Genomic DNA, 21282 nt, shown 5'->3' on the forward strand with positions numbered 1-21282 from the left:
CTCGAGTGATGAGGAATGCTCTATGTTGTTTGCCTTTGATTGTCATAGTAGGTGAGGAATGCACCTTGGCATGTCTTTTGAGTCTTAGAGACGAACCTTATCATAATTTACGAGCAAGTTTTGAGTTTTTCTCCCAGTTTGTGACAAATACATATCAAGCAAGATCCACTCGCTAAGAAAGCTTTCTCTTGGGAACAAAAGAATTTGGAAGAAATATTTTGATGAGGAGGCACTCAAGGAGATAGAGGTAGGAATTTTCTGAAGAATGAGGGGGCATCCCTAAATTTGGTGGACTATACCATTTGGCCTCCTAATGTAGCTTATCTACTTGGTACAACAGCTAAGCATCACTTTTTCTTTCTGTTTCTTTTAGTTCATGCTATGACCAAGCTTATGTGCTCAGCTTTGGTGTGAAGTGACTTCAAGTGGGAGCTCTCAAAAGATTAGAGCAGACATTTTAAAGGGAAGAAGGGCTTCAACCTTGTGGCCGTGGCAAACCCATCCTTGGGGAGGAGCAGGTAAACAAGATTTATAATTTGGATTAGGAGAGCGATCACAATGTGACTCAGGACAAGCTCCCACCACATCACCCAAACATCATTGCCTTCGAAAAGGTAGTCTCGATTATTATTGTTTGATGTGTCCTTGCATGCATATCACCTTATTCTATAACTTTTCAAGTGTAGGAAAGTGTCTGTTTTAGATCGTATTCCAATAGGGATGTTGGAAGAGCATGGGTATTTGATGGAGGTGACAAAGACTGACGCTCTTAGATCTCATACTACGCTTATTGAAAGTGCCTAGTGAAGAGAACGTCCGATCTAATAAAAGAGGCCAATGAGATTTCATATAGCTCAGGGAGTTTGACAATAAGAGAATTATTTGATAAGTTCATCTTCACAATGTTCAAGTGTGCACTCAACCATAAAAGGCGCTAAGGAGTGCTATGAAGCACCAATGGAGGTACTCAATTCTTTTAACTTTTTCTTCAAATTTGCATACATACACTTAAATTCCAAAATTCTACTTTTTTTTTTTTGCATTTCAAGGCTAACAACACTCCAAACGGTTGGCCCACATACATACAAACAAGCATAATATCTCGGAGTGTAAGTTGGGGCATTCACAAAAATTTAAAGAGGTCAATGTATAGCCTTTATTTTGTTTCTACTTTGATTTTAATTTAGCAAGCCTTTGGCCTCTACAATTTATTTTCTCACTTCCCTAGGTTACGGTACTACCTAACAATGGATTGTCCACAAAAATCCAACCATCATCCTCTTGTGGCAAGAGCGATTCTTTGCATGACAACATTATTGATCAAGCTTTTTTCGTTGATTTTTAAGGTTTTGTAAATTGAGCTTTTGAGTCAATTGTTAAAGTGTTCAATAAGAAGTTTAAAAATATTTATCCACTTTGCATACCTCTGTTTATGGAATTCTAGAAGTGACTCGCATTTAAGTGTAAATTACCTACTTGGATCGTTCAAACAAAGAAGTGAGAGGTAGATTGTGATCTTTTGCACACAACCAATTACATGCACATGGATAAGAAAAAATACCATTGGGCAAACAAAAAAAAATGCAATGAGAAAAATAATTCACACATCTTGGTTTTTTGCACATTTGATGGAAAGATGAGTACAAGAAAGGCCACAATGAGAAAGTGTCTAAAACTTGCAGTGTGTGTGCATGCACATGTGCAGGTGTGTGCACTTAAATGCATGCAAGAGACAATATCAAGATTACTAGTGTGTGTGCGCGCGCGCGCGCGAGAGAGAGAGAGAGAGCCTGCTTGCTTTCCATACCATGAGCTTATTTACATTAAAGAATTTGTGTCTGATCTTTGAGCTTCTCTACATTAAAGAATTTGGGTCTCGTCTATGAACCATGCATGCATCCCGGTTTATTTTTACCAAGTTTGCAGGCCTTTTGGCTGGCTTTTCCAAGAGAGAATGATGCCAACTGCATGCCAATGCAGTAGCCAATACCTATCTTGAAAACAATCGTCATCCATCCTGCGCATTATTCCATTGGAATATATTGTGGGTGTGGGCCTTGTCGATGGATTTGGCAGTGCCCTCCTTTGACTCTTCTAGTAGGAAATTAGTGACTAAAGCTCATCTTGCATTCACATGTGTGTATGAGAAGGCGTTAGAGTCACTTCCACCGGTGGTGAACTCCACCGAAGGTGTGTCAAAGACATTTCTGTGATCACTTTCAAGCTCCATTCGCTCGGCTTCTTTGAGTTCATGATATACAGCACTCATCCTGGGCCTTTGAGAGCTTGAGAAATGCACACATGCCATTGCAATCTCCAACACTTTCCACACCGAAGAGTTGTCGTATTGTCTATGTAACGATGCATCGACAATGTCATCAATCACGCCACGCTCAATCGAGGATTTCGCCTGCACATCAACAAAGTATTACTACTTGTTTTTCTCTGGTGCCTCATCTTAAAAAAGGGGTTGATTCATCATTCCTTAAGGGCTGTGAAACATAAGAAAATTGAAAAGCATTACCCACTCCACGATGTGAAATTGTTGTCCAGAGTCGTCGATAAATACAGCTGTTCGTCCACATATAACCTCAAAGAGAAGCACCCCAAAGCTGTACACATCAACTTTCTCTGTCAGCTTCATGGAGGATAGGTACCTGTATCATCAAAAACCTCTCGTCATAAGATTACACATGCAAAACCCCATGAGATATAAGCTGCCAAACATAACCAGTAAAAGGAGAATGGTAAGTTCACATACTCTGGATCCATATATCCCATACTTCCCATCAAGGCAGTTGGGGGAGCCCCTGTTTCGTTCATCACGGTGTTTCGAGAAATTCCAAAATCTGAGATCTTTGCTTCAAGATGATCATTCAGTAGAATATTGCTACTTTTGATGTCTCTATGAATGATTCGAGGGTTGCATCCATAATGTAAGTAATCAAAACCTGAGCATTTACTCCTCAGATGTCAATATGAGACCAAAAATTCACCTTGAACAAGAATCTAGAAGAAGAAATGGTCACCTTGTGCAGCATCAACCACGATCCTCAACCGTGTAGTCCATGATAAAGGTGAAGCCTTTGCATAAGGGCCTGCAAAAGATGGTCCCAAGTTAAACCAAAACTTCCTTACTTGAAGAGGGCTATTTGTTGATCAGTGCATGGAAAAGAGAGCTGTTTTGCTCTTAATACGAGACTCACCATGCAGGCAGTCATACAATGATCCGTTGGACATGAACTCATAAACAAGTACCAGATTTTCTTCGTTGCAATACCCGACAAAGCCAACAAGATTCTTGTGGTGTATCCTTGATAAGAGGTCAACCTTCAAGAATTGCACAGATGAGAAAAGCCACTACCACCAAAGAGCATGCAAAGGCAGTGAAAGCAAGCATCTGACTACTAATAAGTCCTTCCATTAATGCACTTCATAAACTTGAAATCAAGCAAACATTCAAAAGATTGGAGTCACCTCATTTAGGAACTCTTTTGACCCTTGGTTTGAAGCATTGGAAGCAACTTTGATGGCCACTAAGCGACCATCTTGTAGGCTGCCTTTGTACACAGGGCCAAACCCCCCCTTGCCAATCTGAGAGCTAAAATTATTTGTGGCATCTTTGATCTCTTGAAAGGTGAACTCATAAAGAGATTTTGGTATGACCTTGGTGATTACTGATATCACACCATTGAACACCATCAATAAAGCAAGAAAACAGATCTCTCTTTACAATCTCAGAACATCCCTCTCAAGCATCCATCTATCCAATATTGCTAACCATTTGGAAATAAAGACGCCCCTTTTCAGTATATTCACACTCATCTAATAAGCTCACACCATGAAGCATATATACACACGTGTGTGTGTGTGTGTGTGTGTGGGGGGGGGGGGGAGAGAGAGAGAGAGAGAGAGATGCACCTGGAGTTTGGTTCCTTCTAGAAAGTTCTTGCTGTGAAGACTGATGCTTGTTTATGGGCTGTTCCAAGGTGGAGGAAGGCCTGTTTCTACAACAAAAGCAGTACACAGCAACGGCAACACCAATGCCCACCACCAGGATTCCAGCCACAGCTGCTCCAATGATTACCCCAATGTTGCTCTTCTTTTTCGTGGAACTATCCGATGAAGGTGTGTTGCCTCGAGGCGTCGAAGGGGTTGGCGAAACTGAGCACGTGACTCCGGCATTGGTTTCACATAAAGGATTTCCCGAGAATCTGAAATCCAGAGACCCATCATTCATTTTGACAAGATCTTGGCACAAGCTTCAGACATGGCACATTGTCTGCCAAAGCAACCCATGCAGCACACTACTCTCTCAAGCTCATGTAGGCCTATGTCAATGCACACTTTGCTACCAGAGATGACTCACTCCCTTTCACTAAAAGCTTGATTATGCACGCACTCAAAATCTAAGGTTGACGCTTGCTTTCGCTGTAACAAGGCTGCCGGTATCTCTCCAGACAGGTTATTGTTTTGTAGGTTCCTGCAAGGGTTACATGCAGTTGCTGTCATTTCATCTTTCTATAAGCCTGCATGCACAGCCACGTGAAACAAAAGGATGATGAATGCACACAGAGTACCAAACACTTACAGAACTTTTAAATTCTTCAATGTTGCCAGAGAATCTGGGATAGAACCATGAAGACCATTGTTGCTGAGATCCCTGAATAGTTTGAAAGAAACCCCTGTGATTGTCAGTGTTGAACATAGCTCAAACTACGCAATTCTGTTTCTACTTCTATTGCACATAATGCAAGAGTCAACCCGAGAGAGAGAGAGAGAGAGAGAGAGAGAGAGAGAGAGAGAGAGACTAATTGCACATTAACTTTTCTATAGTTTTTAATAAATTTACTTTGACTCCTCTATTTCCATCTTTTAGCTGGAGGCTACTTTTTAACCAATTCGATACCTTAATGCTACTAATACTGTTAAGGCATAGGGGGCTAAGCTCTTACAAAACTTTGAGGTTTGTTAGAGCGCCTAGATCAGGAATTTCTCCTTGAAGATCATTCCCATCCATGTAGCTGCATCAGAAATGTTCAAAGCAGATTCAGTATCTAATCGAGATCATAGTGCAAAGATGATCATATTTTACCACATCCAAAGGGGCATGCGCACTCACATTTCGGTAAGTGAAGTTAATGTGTTGATGGCTTCAGCGATTGTACCTCCCGTTTGATAGTTTGATAAAGATCTTGAAAGCAATGCACAGAAAGCATCTTAGTAATGTATCTTACTCACTCATATTTAGGCATCTGCATCAGCTTCCTATATTATGATAAAGATGAAAACAACATGACCCCCATTATTTCAAGCTCACAATGATGTTATGGTGGTGCCGGAACAATTGAGCCAATTGTACCCAAATCTTAATGGCAAGCATGGATCTCCTGCATAGCTACTTAAACCCAAGCCTGCCTTGACCTCCTCAACTGCACTCACTGTAAATGAAGAGTACATCAATGTCATGTTGAATTCCTCCATCATATTCCTAATTTCAAGTGATCAACGTAGAACTGCAAAAAGCTTAGATGAGAGAGGTGTCACTGACCCACGCTGGCGGATGTGAGAAGGGTAGCTAATTTTGCAGAAAAAAACTCTGCGGCAGCAAGGTAAGCAGGATAGATTGATGTAGTTGTGGGTGTAAAATTGAAAGTCAGGATTCCATCAGCATTAGGTGATACCACAGCCGGATAACCGAAGGCCGCATTGGCTCCTACACGTGCAAAAACATCTATGTCGCCCAATGTAGTCACCAGATCCCCATTGGCAAAGATGTTGAAAACTCGTTGCCCAGATGCATTCACTGCGGGGTCAATTTCTGCGAAGTACAACTCAGCCAAGTATTTGACATTCGGGTCCAGGTTTGTATAGTTCAAAGTTACGTATGGCTTGCCCATGAAAGCTGTCTGCAAAATCTGAGCAGGTGGCTTATCAATCTGATCAGTGTCGATGGTGGCTTCTGTTGTGTTCACATCTCCAGCTTCTGATGTGTAAGCCAGCCATATCCGGTCAAGCGGGTCACTTGGGTACCTAGATCCATCAAAAACAAAATCACTTTTTGAAAGAAAGGGGGGAAAAAGTGTCATTTTGCTTGGAATAACTGAGCACAGTGCACCCTTAAAGTTTAGGAAGCAGCAAATGGGACTGCGAATGACCTCAATATATGTACCTGACAGTGGAAGGCATGGTGGAAAGAGCGCCGTAGTCAGTACGATCAAGAGGGACAAGGAGGACACCAGTGCCATTCATGATTATCGTCGACGTTAGAGTAGAGGGCAGTGGGCGGAGCTCCAATCCATTTATGAAAGGGGCATCTCCATCTGGGGTGCTGCGGGCAAAGCAAACATCAATTTTGTCGCCTTGCGCACGCATGTAGATGTCATAGGTATACCAAGTGGTGGTTCCATAAGGGACCTTTACGTCTTCCCATACATCACCATCCACAATCAACTTAAACCTGAAGTGACCATCTGAGTTACGCGGTGTGTAGGGCGGGCTAATCCCAGCCCAAATCGATGCTCGCACGAGGAAGAAATTCCCTGCTTGGACGGCATTATTGGCTAGGCTGTAGCAGTACTTGCTCTGATTGCCATCAAACAAGCGCAGGTTACCCAACACACGGTCCCTTCCACCAGTTACTGGTAGTGACTTTCCTTCCTTTATGTAATCTACATCAGCGACCCACTCTATACCATTGAGATCGGTGGATGCGGCATCTGAGCCACAGTCTATGCTGAGAAAACCTGCAGGGCCCAAAAATTTCGGGTTTTCAAAAAGAACATTAAGCACATGTGATGCTCATGAATCGACCATGACCACATGCATCAGCAATGTGGGATATGAGAAAGTTGAGGTGGTGCAATATAGTGGATAATGATGGTGCAGCAGAGGTTTAGAGATGGCTGTAATAACAATGTAGTATGCTAGAAAAATTACAGGCCGTGGAAAACCATTCCCAATCGCATTCCTGGAGAATGTGTGTGGTATATGCAACGTAAAAGACATAGCCATAGCAGGGAAATGAGGCATACCTGTGACTTGCGACCTGGCGGAGCCCCAGAGAAGGAAGGCCTGCAGGGCTAAGCACGTGAGGAGGAGGAGAGCCCATGTAGCGGCCATGGCTGATGATGCCAGGCCTGTGGACGTGGTGTTAGGAGGAAACAGGGGAGACTCTGGAGCAGGGGATGTAGTCGAGCTGGAACAGGGTAGCTGGATTCAAAAAGTCGTCGCCGTTGAAAAACGAAGGACGTGACAGGGCGCTTGACTTCCGCATACATACACTCACACCGCACAGAGTCGCTGCATGAGCCTTTCATCTGGATTGTAGAAGAAGGCACCTTTCCACTTGCAAGTCAAACGTGGGAGATAGAAGGGACTAACTAGATGGGGTGCCCATAGGAAATACTCAGGATAAGAACTCACTTCTAACCTACCGTCTCCTCTTTCATTAAGCTGTACATAAGCAAAATTTAAGAAGGGTCACCCAAGTATTTTTTGAATCTCACACTTCTTTTGGAAACACTGCTCGAGAAAAGTGTCTGTCAACATGCCGCTACAAATTACAAAAATGCCAATTGAGAACAAGAGGATAAGGAAAATTTCCTTCCGAAAAACTAGTTCAATTTTTCAAAATTTCCTCCTAGGAAAATCCTAAAGAGGAGTTAACTATGTATGCTTACTTGAGAAAATGATTTCAGCCATGGAAATGTAATCTTTTTCTTTGTTTTTTGAAAGGTAAAAGTGCCTCCAAAGGTCTCCAATTCATGGAAGCCTTGCCTCAAGATGTGTAAAGCAGTCCCATGCACAAAAACAAATGTTGTTGCTACACTTTCGGATGTGTAGAGAGCTCCCCCATAGACCTGTCATGTTGAAGGGCCCGGACCCCTGCGCCAATTGACAGTCAATAACGGTACCTTCTATAACCTGTTCAAAAAGTGCTATTATATTGTGGAGTGCATTATATTTGCAAGCTTTTAATTTTGTGTTGTTCAATAGAGCACCATTTTTCAAGGTTTTTACAATTTTAGAGAGAGAGAGAGAGAGAGAGAGAGAGAGAGAGAGAGAGAGAGAGAGAGAGAGAGAGAGAGATCTATAGGTCTCCATGACAAGAAAGCCTCAAGACCAAAAGTATGTGTCTTGACCCTGTGAACATTGAGAGAATCTCTCTTGCTCATAACATTGAGAGAATCTTGAGGGGCTACTAATGAATGAACGTAACATCCATGTGAGCTAAGATAGGCTTATGGAGACTCTCAAGACATTTGGAAAGTGAAGAAGAGACAAAATAAACATCCTTGAAAGGTGGATGCCAAGTAGTGATGGTCATTTTGAATAAAATAATTGGACAGAGGGAAGCTTGGTTACGCAGTAGTATGGAGTGATCAATTTGCTCATCCATGTTGGAGTGATAAGGACATATATCTGAAGGAGTTTGTATATGCTTGAGACCTAATGATCTCGGGAAAGATGAAATGTCTCATGTTGAATCCTCTAAGGAGTACCAAAAACAGTCAGGAGCACAGAGGGCCCTACAAAATGCTGAAAAAAACGTAACACAATCCATGCAACGACAAATCCACATACCTGGCAAGTTGCACAAATGCATAATCGAAGCTATACATGAACAAAGAGAGACAAATAGTGAGAGCAAGAGAAAGCGCGTGCAGATGCACCTCCTAAAGCGGATTGCTACACCGGCACGGCAAGAGAAAAGAGAGAAGAGGAGAGAAGAATAACACAAAAACTAGGTGCAATCTCCCCTCGTACAAGAGTGAGCATGTTCCTCTTGCACATATTTATTTATAGATTTCTTGAATGCTCAAAGTGAACATAGACTGTCCGTCCAGACGTACAGTGACCATAGCTCATAAAGAGCACTTTAATAATAAAATATTTATGAATGTCCTAGACCATTGTTCGCATATGCTTTTGCCACCAGTCGGCTGCAATAAATAGATAAAAAGCATTTATTCTCAATTACTAAGTTACATGCAAACCATATTTGTAAAAAATAATTGTTAAAATAATGTGTCAAAATAAAAATCTTAAATTTAAACAAATAAATCCGCTTATACATGTTGTCATCCACATACTGCATATTCTAGTGTCCCATACCACGAGAATAAGCATTATATGTCATATCCTGATGTATCAAGCTATCATTGGCCACACTCATTTTTTGGTAAATCAATTCTCATAGATCTCAAGTCCATTTTCAACAACCAACCATGATAAACCAAAATCCAAATCCAAATCCACTTTCAAATTCAAAATCACTCTCATTATATACTCGGGTAACAAAAGCATACTAAGGATAGTGGTGGCCAACCACTGCACCATGATTTTGTAATTGATGTTGTCTAAATCGGAGAATGGGCACTAATAAGTTGTGCTACCTAAATCGGCAAATCTGCACGGCGAATCTGCACTTAATTGTGTTTAAAATAGTGAATCTATAGTGTTTCGGTGTGCTGCCTAAATCGGTGAATCTGCACTTGTGCTGCATAAATCGATGGATCTGCATGAATAACTTGTGTTGCCTATATAGGCGAATCTACACCAAGATGAGCATTTAGACACTATGTGCACCAATGGACTAGACAAGGCATACAAGACAAAACATGTACTACATGTTTGATGCGAAATTAGAGTAGGTTGGAGTACTAAAGTGTGTAAAAATATTGACGATCATCCCAAATCACTTGAGCTTACATGAATAATTGTATAATTTTATGACAAATCATCTTAGTAGAAGATCCAATCAATGTAAGCACAAGCAATGACATTAGAGATAATTGATTTTACAGCTTATAACACAATGTAGAGAAGTAAAAGAGATTTGTTTTCTAAAAGTGTTTGGTGGTATTCTCGCTTCTCGCAAAATTGCTTCAGAGTAGCCTCCTAGAGATACCTACAAAGAGAGTCACTTAAAAAAAATTAAATATAATGAGAATTAATCTATCAAAGTGAGTATATTAAATTAGGGAATTGTTGTATAAGAAGGTGTTATAAGAGGTGGTGCAAAATTTGGAATCTTAAGATAGGGAGGTAGAAGAAGCACTAGGGTGGTATATTATATATGGCATTTGGGTGTAACGATTCATAGAGAGAGCTGACACTTCAAAGATAATTAAAATGATCTTGCTAGATATATATTATCAAATTTCATGGAGAAACTCCATACCTAGAGGTTCTTTGAAATGATAGCACTGTACTTAGCTTTATTTGCAAAAGTGCGCCTCAAAGACAAAGTACTAAAGGTGATTTCTTGTTAGATTTAATCAAGGATTTAACTATACACTAATGTACTAGTACTAGAATAAAATAGTGGAATTGGAAAAGAGAAACTTTGAGAGAACAAAAATTTACGTGACCGGTTGAGCATTTCTTTCAATGGCTTCTCTGACCATCGTATAGCTTCGTATGCATGGGCTTCCTCAACTTTGCATGAGCTTTTCTTAGCTTTGAATGGATGTGCAAAGCCTTGCCTTTGCATGGCCTTGCTTGCTTCGCCATGCTCTGCATGGCCTTGGCCTTTAGGCTTTATATTGGCGGTTTTTTTTTCTATGAAGCAGTGTATGACTCATATAGAAGTTTTATGGCTTTAGCTGGTTTCTCAAAAGACTTAGCTACAATCATCTTCTCCCTTTAATGCTTTAGTCGCTTTGATTTTGGGTTTTGGGCTTTGGCTTTAGCGTTAGGCTTTCCTCCTTGTTTAGTGTTCTTCATGGGGTAGTGGCACAGTTACGACGATGGTGTAAAGTCGCCCGTTTCAATGTAAAGAGCTTCACTCTTTAGCACTATGAAAATCTCAAAATGTTTATCTCAATCTTTTACCGTGTTTTGTAGAGAGAGAGTCCAAAATGGAAGAGAGAGGGGGATAGGGGGACATTTTTTTGTATTTCAAATATTACCGTGTATATTACCACTTATATTATCGTGTGCATTGCCGCTAAAATTGCCACGCTTATTACCAAACCCCGCTTTAGCGCTTAAACATTCAAATTTTGGTATTTCCCTCCGTTTTGCTTGTGAATGAAAATTAAAGAACATTATTTAAATTTTCAAAAAATGATATTAAAACATGAAACAATAGTTATGTGGATAATTATGAAACTACAAAGAGGAAGCTCCATCCTAGAGTTATGCATGCGCCTCCATGTAAAGCAAGCACCATCAGAGATGAGAAGCCAAACATGGACGAAATCTTCTCTCGAATCATAGGTGCTACTTTCTCGGACTTCGCATATGTCCAAAAATACCATCTCCATGGCATCCATCCATCATGTTTTGGATTGGCTGTTACAAACTGAGGTAGCCGATTCATCTTGTTATAGCAAAACGTAGACAAGCCTGTTTTACAAGTGGAACCCCTCGTCTTCTATGTATACCCTCCAAGCTTGGGGATGGATTTCCTTGTGATGAACCAGAAAGCCCTTCGTTCAACAAAGCGTTCTCGCCTTGAAGGTAATCTTGGCATTGTTTTCTCAGTGCCCCGGAGCCCACATTTTTCAATTTTCATCATGATAAAGTGAAGTGTGCCCACATTTTTGAATTTTCATAATGATAGAGTGAAGTGTGCCCACATTTTACCAGATGGTAGCACCTATATTAGTTTCTTCAAGCTCTATCTTGCAGCAATGTGCAAGTCGGGCATACACTTTTGCAAGAACCTTTCTCATTCTCTTCCAAATGGGCTGTCCAAAGAAGAGAGAGGGGAACGGGATGCCAAATTTTTTGGTGTTTAAATTTTACTACGGATATTACCGCTTTTATTATCGCTTCTACTACCACACGCTTCCCTTGAACATCGCACACATTTCACCTGAACGACTACATTTATGCATTCTTTGCATATTCTGAAAGGCTTTACGTAGTGGTGCCAAAGAGCTCTCTTGTCATGAAAATGTGTTGAGTAAGGAGCACAATAAAGGAGCTCCTCTTCAAAGCACTCTTGCACTGCACACAACACAAATGCTAGCTCCACTTGCACCCATAACGCTTCATAATAACAATGGAGAGAAAGAGGTTATAATCGTCGTTATTATCTGTAGTGTTATTACGCAATGGTTTGGAGCCAAAATTTGTGAATTTGTGTATGTTTATCTATTTTTCTTAGAAAAGTACACAGCAATTGTTAATGCTTCACAAAATTAGAGAGAGAAAGAGGGGAAGAGAGAGAGAGAGAAATCAGAGAGAGATGAATGGACGATACCAAAAAACAATTCATAACTTAAAGTATACAAAATGTTTATGGATCATCTTCCAAAAGATCTCTACGAGAGGCATCATCCAATTCTAAGCACATGGCTCCTAGATCATTAAAGAGAGAAATAGAATTGTCGTTGTGGATGTGTTGGCTTCATCATCTTTGAATTCATCATCCTCCATCTCATCATCGTCATGATGGAAATCATCCTCGCTAAGACTGGCGGCCGTGGGACTTGAATCATTGATCTCTCTCTTGTATGTCTCCCCCTTGGAGAGGGTCGAAGATGGTCTCCACTTCATTAGTGGCAAAAATGGTTCTCCCATGAGGTGTTACAAGAACTACAAACCAAAGTTTTGGTTTGTGGATTGATGGGATATAGATTACCTATAAAAGAGAATTTAAAAGCGAGTAACATTGGTATAATTAATGTTACAAGCAAATAAGGGTAATCACTCACCTGCTCACAATTGCGAGGCAAAACTAAATTGTCATACTCCCCGTGTGATGCACACTAGAGTCCACCATGTAAAGGCATTCTCATTCCTTTGAGACACATTTGCAAACCTTTTGCACTCAAAGATGAAGGTATGAAAGGTTCTAAAATTGACCTTTAGTATCCTTTTGATAGTTTGAGCATTAACCGAACGGGCACCCACCTTGCCAAACACTTAGTCGGACATCACATTTGTACTCTATTAGTTTTCCGAGGTAGTGTAGTGATACTATGTGTAAATCCTAATTCTAGAGTAGCGGGTCAATTCCCTGAGTTGTAATTCTATTATGACAATTAAAGGTCCATGTGAACCGGCCACTGGCCATTTAGAATGCCCTAGGTATAAAGGTCAATAACCTTAATGTGAAAGGAGGCTTATCTTTAGAGAAGAAGAAAGAGCTCTGCTGTATGTACGCTCAAGCTGCGAAGCTGCTCCAACTTGTAATCATCGTAAAAACTAATGATTGGGTAATCCATTTTTAGTTTTAAAACTTGCATTGTGTTTCTCTTTCTTTGCTCTTTCATTCCAGTGTAAGCATTGTCAGTTTTGTTGAAGTTCGCGAGACTACGTGTTATAGTGAGCCTAATCATCAGATTTGAGTGCTTAAATCACTGTTTTTTGTCATTTTGACAATAAGAGAGTGTTCTTAAACCACAGGGTGACATTTTTGGCATGTTTTGTTATAGTTTTTAGGACCTTTTTCATGATGGATCGTGATTTTGATACCTTGTTGGATTGCGACCAGACTTTGTAGGATAGTACCCCTAGGTGTCCTAGACCTCCTCCTAAAGTTTCATTGCATTTCGAATACGTTCAAGTGCCAAAATGGCGTGATGACCTAGAGCTGTGAGAAAGGACATAGGCAGATCAAGAAACCAAATAAGCTATCAGGACTTAGAGTAAGCTACAAACATCATAAGCTATCAGGACACCAAAGATCAAGCCCAAAAGTGTTGGAACATGGATCGCGATCCATGTACCTCTTAGAAATTTTTGGACAGAAAATTTTCCAACATGTAGCAAAGAACATTGTGAACAAAAGTCCTCAATGATTTTTTGTCAAAAAAGTTCAAAAAGTGGGTGAAAAGAGCCAAAAGCATTTCAAGGTGAAAACCCCAAAACAGACCTGGAAATTGACTTTTACCTGACCTAAACAAGTCCAAAACACAAAAAAACCATATAGCAGGGATCGATGGACCAAGGGAAAGGTGTGTGCCAAGTTTCAGTGCAATCTAACATAGAGGTACATGGATCGCGATCCATGTTCCTTTGTCACATATTGATTCCAAACTTGGACTATAGCTAGAGGACATCACAAGGAGTTTAATGGTCTTTTCAAAACTGAAGGTGGCATTGCTGGTTATGCTGCCAAAATCTGAATTGCTGGTTACATAACATCTAACAACCTTAACCTGTTGCTTGGATATCTGGCTTAGATCTGGTTTTGTACATTCATATTCCACTTCATCTAGTGATGATGCTACCATAAAATATATTCTGGTTTTTACTATTTGCTTTAATTTACAATAAATGGAACCTTCTTCTTGTTGCTTGGATGCCTAGCTTAGATCTGGTCTTTTTCATATATACACTACATCTATTATGATTTGGGGGAGACTATTTTGACGTAGAAAACATCTAACCTTCACCTGTTGCTTGAATATCTGGCTTAGATCTGGTTTTTTACATACATATTCCACTACATCTAGTGATGATGCTACCATAAATTTGACTTACAATAAATGAAACCTTCTGCTTGTTGCCTGGATGCCTGGCTTAGATCTTGTCTTTTTTATATATACACTACATCTAGTTCTTGGTGATGGTACTGCCATAAAAACCTTTTATATACATACATATTCTGGTTCTTTATGCTTTACTACTTGAGATTTGGTAGATTTTGACCGAGATGGGTATAGTGTTACTTTGGCTTTGGCTGATACTTCTCTGGCTTTGGCTGGTACTTCTCTGAGCTGATGGTTCAGCTTTTACTTTAGTTTCAAAGGGAACTCTTTATGGAGTGTAGTATAGTGCTGGATAATATGCATAACCTGCTGCATAATATTGGATGACTCACTGACTTCAGGTTCTTGATATCTGGCTTAAAAATTGGTTGAATGATAACCCTAGTTGATTCAAGCCTTGAAGGGCTCGACCTTGAGGCATATTTTAAGAGTGTTAAGAGTCGGAAAATACAATACTGAGAAAGATACAATATTGAGATGGGGGTACTTGTTTGCTTTGATTTACCTACACCTTGACTGCTGATTACTGGTTGGCCTTTCTTGATGTCTGGCTTAGTCCCAAAAAAAATTTACAGCTAGCTTACTTGGGGTTTTTTTGTGGTACTTTACTACCTGGTTTTGGTGCACTGAGTAGTTGGAAGTTTTACTTCAAAAATATGAGAAAATATCTTTTATGATCTAGGCAAATCTGGTCACTTGGTCCCTATGGTTTAATAGAAATAAAGTATTGAAATTTGGCTTCAGCACATAATAGGTTGGATTTCTATGGGCCAAATATGGCTTAAAACTAGATAATTGTACTTTGGGCTTGCTCACTGAGCTTGGAAAAAACTATCTAAAAAACTTTTTCATACAATGTTTTGCTAAAGAAATACTTGAATGATATGGTAAGACGACTGCTTCTCACAGTAATTGGTTGTTATAAAGAAGAGCTGTTATTAAACATGTGAAGCAATTCTGGTAGGATTACTTTGTATGCATAAAAACCTTGAGATATTATCTACCTTAATGTATAGGACAATAGCTAGTCTAATAATTTTTAAGTTAGACATGGATAACAATTGATAAATTCTTTGAAGCCCGCCATACGTAGCCAAGTCTAACATATCTGTTGTCTTGACTATATGGATGCAGGTAAGAACTCTATCTTGGTTTAAAAAGGTTTAGCTTGCTGAAGTCCGACTTTGAAAACACTTGATGATTCAACTGGGATAGTTCTGATACCTTTGTATAAACTCATTTGGAATGATACTTCATTCTTATTATGCTGTACAGTTATGAATCAAAGACTGAGTTGTTTCTGTACTAATCTTTGCATAGACATCTATAGCCAGTCGTCTTTTGAATGTCTTGTTCCTTGATGTGTTTATTTATAAAAGTAAAACAGCTACACACACAACGCTGCATGTTGACAGCGAGACAGGAAATTAAATTTGTTTTTTTCTTTTCTCTTGTGTTTAACTAAAGTGTGTGCAAGGGGGTTTTCCACACACACACACACACACACACACACACACACACACACACACACACACACACACACACACACACACACACACACACACACACACACACACACACACATATGCAAACACACATATGCAAACACACATCACAACGGTTTTCTTGGCATTCCGATGTTCTCCTTAGCATCAACGACTCTACAATTTGCGGCCGCTCGACCATCGACGATCACTCCCGTCTGGCGGTGGGAGGTGACATCGGCTCTACGTTCTGGCATTGACTTTTTGGCATCAACCTTGTTGAAGATCTATCGATGATCTTTTGGCATGCATGGGTAATGTACCTCTCTCATAGAGGAGTGACAACCGGCATCCGCATCGAGCACATTTCCATCTAACAACTAAAATCGACCGCAACATTCCTAGTCTACATTGACACGTAGGTTTATAAGTGGCTTTTGAGCCCACATCGACCTTTTTTTTGCGGTCTCTTGAGAGACGCTTTTTTTTAGCACACTGCTCGAAGGTGGAGTTGTCAGCATCAACATTACAGGTGGTTTATGCATTGGAGACTCGATCAACAAAAAAATTTTCAATGAGGCGTAGACTTGGGCTACGGCCATACAGGTGGTGTCTTCATAGTGGTTACAATTTTATGATGTTCGCTACTTTGAGAGCATGATCCCAACAGGAACTCTATCACTTGTAGATTCTATGTACGCATGTTGCGGAGACTGCTTATGCACGTTTTTTGTGGAGCCATATTTGGCTAGTCTTGGCAGTTTTTCTCGGCTATTTTGAGACTCGGTTTCAGAAGAGCCCTTTCTGAGACTATTGCTAGTGTTTTGAAGTCTGCGTAGCCTATTGGAGGGACCAGCATGAGGTTTTCTTTGAGCTCTAGTATTCTTAAATGTTGAGATACCTTCGGTGATACAAGTAGCTGGAGTTTTCCATTATGGTAACCTTGCCATAGGATATGTATCTGGTCTGATTTTATGCTTGATGTCGTGTTTGGTAGTCTATTGGTAGTAAAAATGTCAGTTTTTTATACCAGTTAGTGCAGTTGGTAGATCTATGCATTTTTTAAGTTAAGTTTTGACTCCTCATACAAGGGAGACTCTGCCGGATTTTTTTCGCGAGCCGTGACTTTCATTATTGGCACTTTTGAGCCTATTTTGATTGAGATTTTTCTCTCGATACAAAGGTAACTCTACCCAAATTTCTGTGGCTTATGGCCATAGTTTGGCACCTCTAAAACCCTCTTGTCAGCAATGACTTCTTCTTCAAAAAAGGAGGAGTATTTGATGCGCAAGTTTGATGGTAGCAACTTCACCATGTGGAAAGAGTGCATGAAGGATATTTTGACTAACAAAGGTCTATCAGTGAAGTCGCGGAGCGGAGCGTGGGTCGACTCTCTCACACACACACACACACAGTGAGCTTACACAGTACAATACGCAGAGAACTGTTAGAAGGGTTATCTCCCAATTCCTTAGTATTCACAAAGTATAAGTTAGTATATACAAAGAGTTAGAGGTAAGTGAGTTAGGCGGACAGCCGGCCATATCCGCAGAAGAGGCCACTTGGGCTTTAATCCCAACAACCTCCCACTTAAAGTCCAATGTGGCACTTTAAGTAACTGTAAATCTATGAACATAAATGTACAAAGATTTACATGGCTGCCATCTATCCAATGCCCAATAACTCACGACAATGCACAAAGCCCTCTCCTGGAAGTCCCTTTGTGAGTAGATCAGCAGGATTGTCCTTGGTGTGGATCTTCAGCAGTTGTATCTGCTTGTCTTCAAGTACTTCCCTAATGAAGTGATATTTGACATCAATATGCTTAGTCTTCGAATGGAACACTGGATTCTTTGCCAATTGTATAGCACTTTGACTATCACAATATAACTCTGGCATATCTACTTTGATTCCCAAGTCTGCAACCAATCTACCAAGCCAAATAGCTTCTTTGCATGCCTCATTTGCTGCAACATACTCAGCTTCTGTAGTAGACTGCGTAACACAATCTTGTAATCGAGATCGCCATGATATGGCACCTCCAGCCAATGTAAAGACATAGCCTGATGTAGATCTCCTCTTATCCAAGTCTCCTGCATAATCTGAGTCAGTGTATCCTCTGACACTCAAATCCTGACTACCATAGCATATGCGCATACTCTTTGTATGTTTTAAGTATCTCATGATACCTTTCACTGCCTCCCAATGTTTCTTGCCAGGATTTGACATATATCTGCTAACCACTCCCACTGCAAATGCAATATCCGGACGTGTAGCAATCATTGCATACATCAAACTACCCACTGCAGACGCATATGGAATCTTATCCATTTCAGCCTTTTCTTCCTCAGACACAGGACAATCTTGTTTGCTAAGTTTCACATATGGTGGCAATGGAACACTCAATGCCTTTCCCTTCTCCATATTGAAACATTGCAAAACCTTGTCAATATACTTTGTTTGAGATAACCAAATCAACTTCTTTGATCTGTCTCTCTCAATGCGCATACCAAGTATATGACTTGCCTCACCCATGTCTTTCATGTCAAATGATTTTGCCATCTTTGACTTCAAAGCTGAAATTTCTTCCAAGTGTTTGCCAGCAATCAACATGTCATCCACATACAAAATAAGGATCAGCCAACTGCCATCCTTAGCCTTCTTTGTATATAGACAGTGATCGAACTCACTACGTTTGTAGCCTTGAGAAAGCATAAACTGGTGGAACTTATGGTACCATGCCCTCGGTGATTGTTTTAAGCCATAAAGACTCTTTAACAACTGGCATACCAAATGTTCCATGCCTTTCTCAACAAACCCTTCTGGCTGCTGCATGTAAATTTCCACATCTAAATCACCATGCAAGAACGCTGTCTTGACATCCATTTGGTGCAACACCAAATCCAATATAGCAACCAATGCAAGAAAGCATCTCAATGTAGTCATCTTGACCACTGGAGAGAAGACTTCATCAAAGTCAATGCCTTGTTCTTGCTTAAAGCCCTTGGCAACAAGCCTTGCTTTGTACTTTGGCTGACTATCATGAGCGGTGATCTTATACCTGTAAACCCATTTAACAGGTAGAGCCTTTTTGCCCTGTGGTAATTTAACGAACTTCCATGTCTGGTTTTTATGCAGAGCTGTCATCTCTGACTGCATGGCCAACTGCCATTTTTTCGAGTCAACCACTTGTAATGCTTCCTTGTAACAAGATGGTTCTCCGCAATCTGTGAGCATGACATAATTTAGAGATGGCACATAACGATCAGGTGGTTTGGAGACACGCTCAGAACGTCTCACCACAACTGATTCTGCCTCTCTAGCCACTATAGGCTGTTCCTGAGCCTGACCATGCTGTCTTGATGTGCTAGCACTAGGTCCATCTTCCCTGAAGACAACTCTTCTGATCTCCTCTGTCTTCTCTGGCTTAGCGTGAAACTTGGCTTCATTGAAATGCACATCATTGCTACGAATAAGCTTTCTGGACTCAGGATCCCAAAGCCGGTAACCCATCTCGCCCGATTCTCCGTAGCCAAGAAATATACACTTCTTGCTCTTTGGTTCTAACTTATTTATGAACTCCTTAGGAATATGGCTATAAGCTTCACAACCAAAGACTCTGAGATGCTTATACGAAGGTGCCTTGCCTGTCCATAGCATCTCGGCCACTGCACTCTTATCCAGAACCCTACTAGGAGACCTGTTGATCAAATGGACTGCTGTAGCCACTGCTTCCGCCCAAAATCCATCAGGCAACTCAGCATTTGACAACATGCTTCTGACCTTCTCTTGTATGGTCCTATTCATACGTTCTGCAACCCCATTCTGTGAAGGATTATATGGTGTAGTAAGTTCCCGCTTAATCCCTTTTGCTTCACAAAAGTCTTGAAAAACTTTGGAAACGTACTCTCCACCATTGTCAGTTCTCAAGCACTTCAGCTTCTGACCACTCTGATTCTCCACCAGCTGCAAGAATGTCTTAAAGACCTTGAGCACCTCATCCTTGTGCTTCAAGAAGTAAACCCATACTTTGCGAGAATAGTCATCTATGAATGTACAAAAGTACGCTGCTCCCCCTAGTGACAAACTAGGCATTGGTCCGCATAGATCACTGTGTACAAGAGCTAACCGTTCGTCCCTACGATTCCTCTTTGATCTGTGCGGTTCCTGTGTTTGCTTACCATAAACACAATGCTCACAAAACTCAAAATCTTGAAATGAAAAGCCTGGCAAATAACCATAATGAGAAAGTATTTCCATTCCTCTTTTTGACATATGTCCCAACCTACGATGCCACAGTGACACACTTGGCTGCTCAATCACATTAATTACATGGTTTTTAACCTCTGAAACATGTAAAGTGTACAGAGTTCCTGACTTGCTGCCATGTGCTACAGTCATCGAACCTTTGGAGATCTTCCAAGCACTGTTCCCAAAAATTGTCACATAACCCGCATCATCCAACTTCCCTGTACTAATCAAGCTCTTTCGGATTGCTGGAACATGTCTGACATTCTTGAGCCATAAAGAAGAGCCATTCAGAAACTTCAACTGCACATCTCCCACTCCAAGTATGTCACAAACCTGCTCATTGCCAAGTCTGACATAATCTTTAGTAGCCACATATGATGTAAACCACTCTTTGTGCGGAGAAACATGTAAAGATGCCCCTGAGTCGATAATCCAATCACTCATAGCATGTCCATCCTCTGCAGTCAAGAAAACAGAATCAAGATTGCTTGTAAGGAAGATGTCACCAACTGCTATACCAGAATCACTGTCTGAACCAGATCCTGTGACATTCACCTCTTCAATCTTCACTGAACTCTTCTTTTCATCTTGCTCAGAACTCTTTGTTTTTCCTTTTTCTTGTTTCCACTTCGTACAGTCTCGCTTCATGTGACCCTTCTTGCCACAATGGTAGCATTCTATGTCATCCTTTGACTTCGAATCACGAGACTTACTTCAGTTTTGTGCCTTCTTACCCTTCTTCTCTTTAAACTGTTGTCTCCCTCGAACGACCAAAGCACTATTGCCTTTGCCTTTGTCAATGTTCTTCCTGTTCACTTCCTCTGTGAGCAAGCTGCCTTCTACATTGGCACTTGTAAGACCTTCTGGCGCGACAGAATTACTTAACGCTGTACGAAAAGTATCCCAACTGTCTGGCAAAGTGATTAAGAGAAACATAGCCTTCACTGAATCTGGAAAGACTATCTCCTGTGCTGTTAACTGGCTGAAAATTGTGTGAAATTCATTCAGATGATTTGACATGGCTGTCCCTTCCTTCATCTTCAAATCCACCAATTTTTTGAGCCAGTAAATCTGAGAAGCAGCACTTTGTTTCT

General features: G+C 40.6%; 1 protein-coding gene across 1 annotated transcript; it reads right to left on the minus strand.

Moving 5' to 3' along the window:
• Positions 1 to 1621: 1621 nt before the first annotated feature.
• LOC147431927 (putative LRR receptor-like serine/threonine-protein kinase At1g67720) lies at positions 1622 to 7324 on the minus strand. Its single transcript, XM_086494376.1, has 15 exons — positions 7035 to 7324; positions 6173 to 6746; positions 5552 to 6033; positions 5321 to 5441; positions 5123 to 5194; positions 4956 to 5024; positions 4592 to 4663; positions 4403 to 4483; positions 3922 to 4214; positions 3478 to 3677; positions 3207 to 3330; positions 3030 to 3098; positions 2762 to 2951; positions 2525 to 2657; positions 1622 to 2410 (listed from the first exon to the last, which is right to left on the minus strand). Exons 1-15 carry the CDS (start codon positions 7120 to 7122, stop codon positions 2120 to 2122), a joined length of 2859 nt encoding a protein of 952 aa, XP_086350502.1. The 5' UTR covers positions 7123 to 7324; the 3' UTR covers positions 1622 to 2119.
• Positions 7325 to 21282: the final 13958 nt, after the last annotated feature.

Source organism: Adiantum capillus-veneris, chromosome 21, assembly GCF_014529385.1.
Source record: "Adiantum capillus-veneris isolate H3 chromosome 21, ASM1452938v2, whole genome shotgun sequence".
Taxonomy (NCBI): domain Eukaryota; kingdom Viridiplantae; phylum Streptophyta; class Polypodiopsida; order Polypodiales; family Pteridaceae; genus Adiantum; species Adiantum capillus-veneris.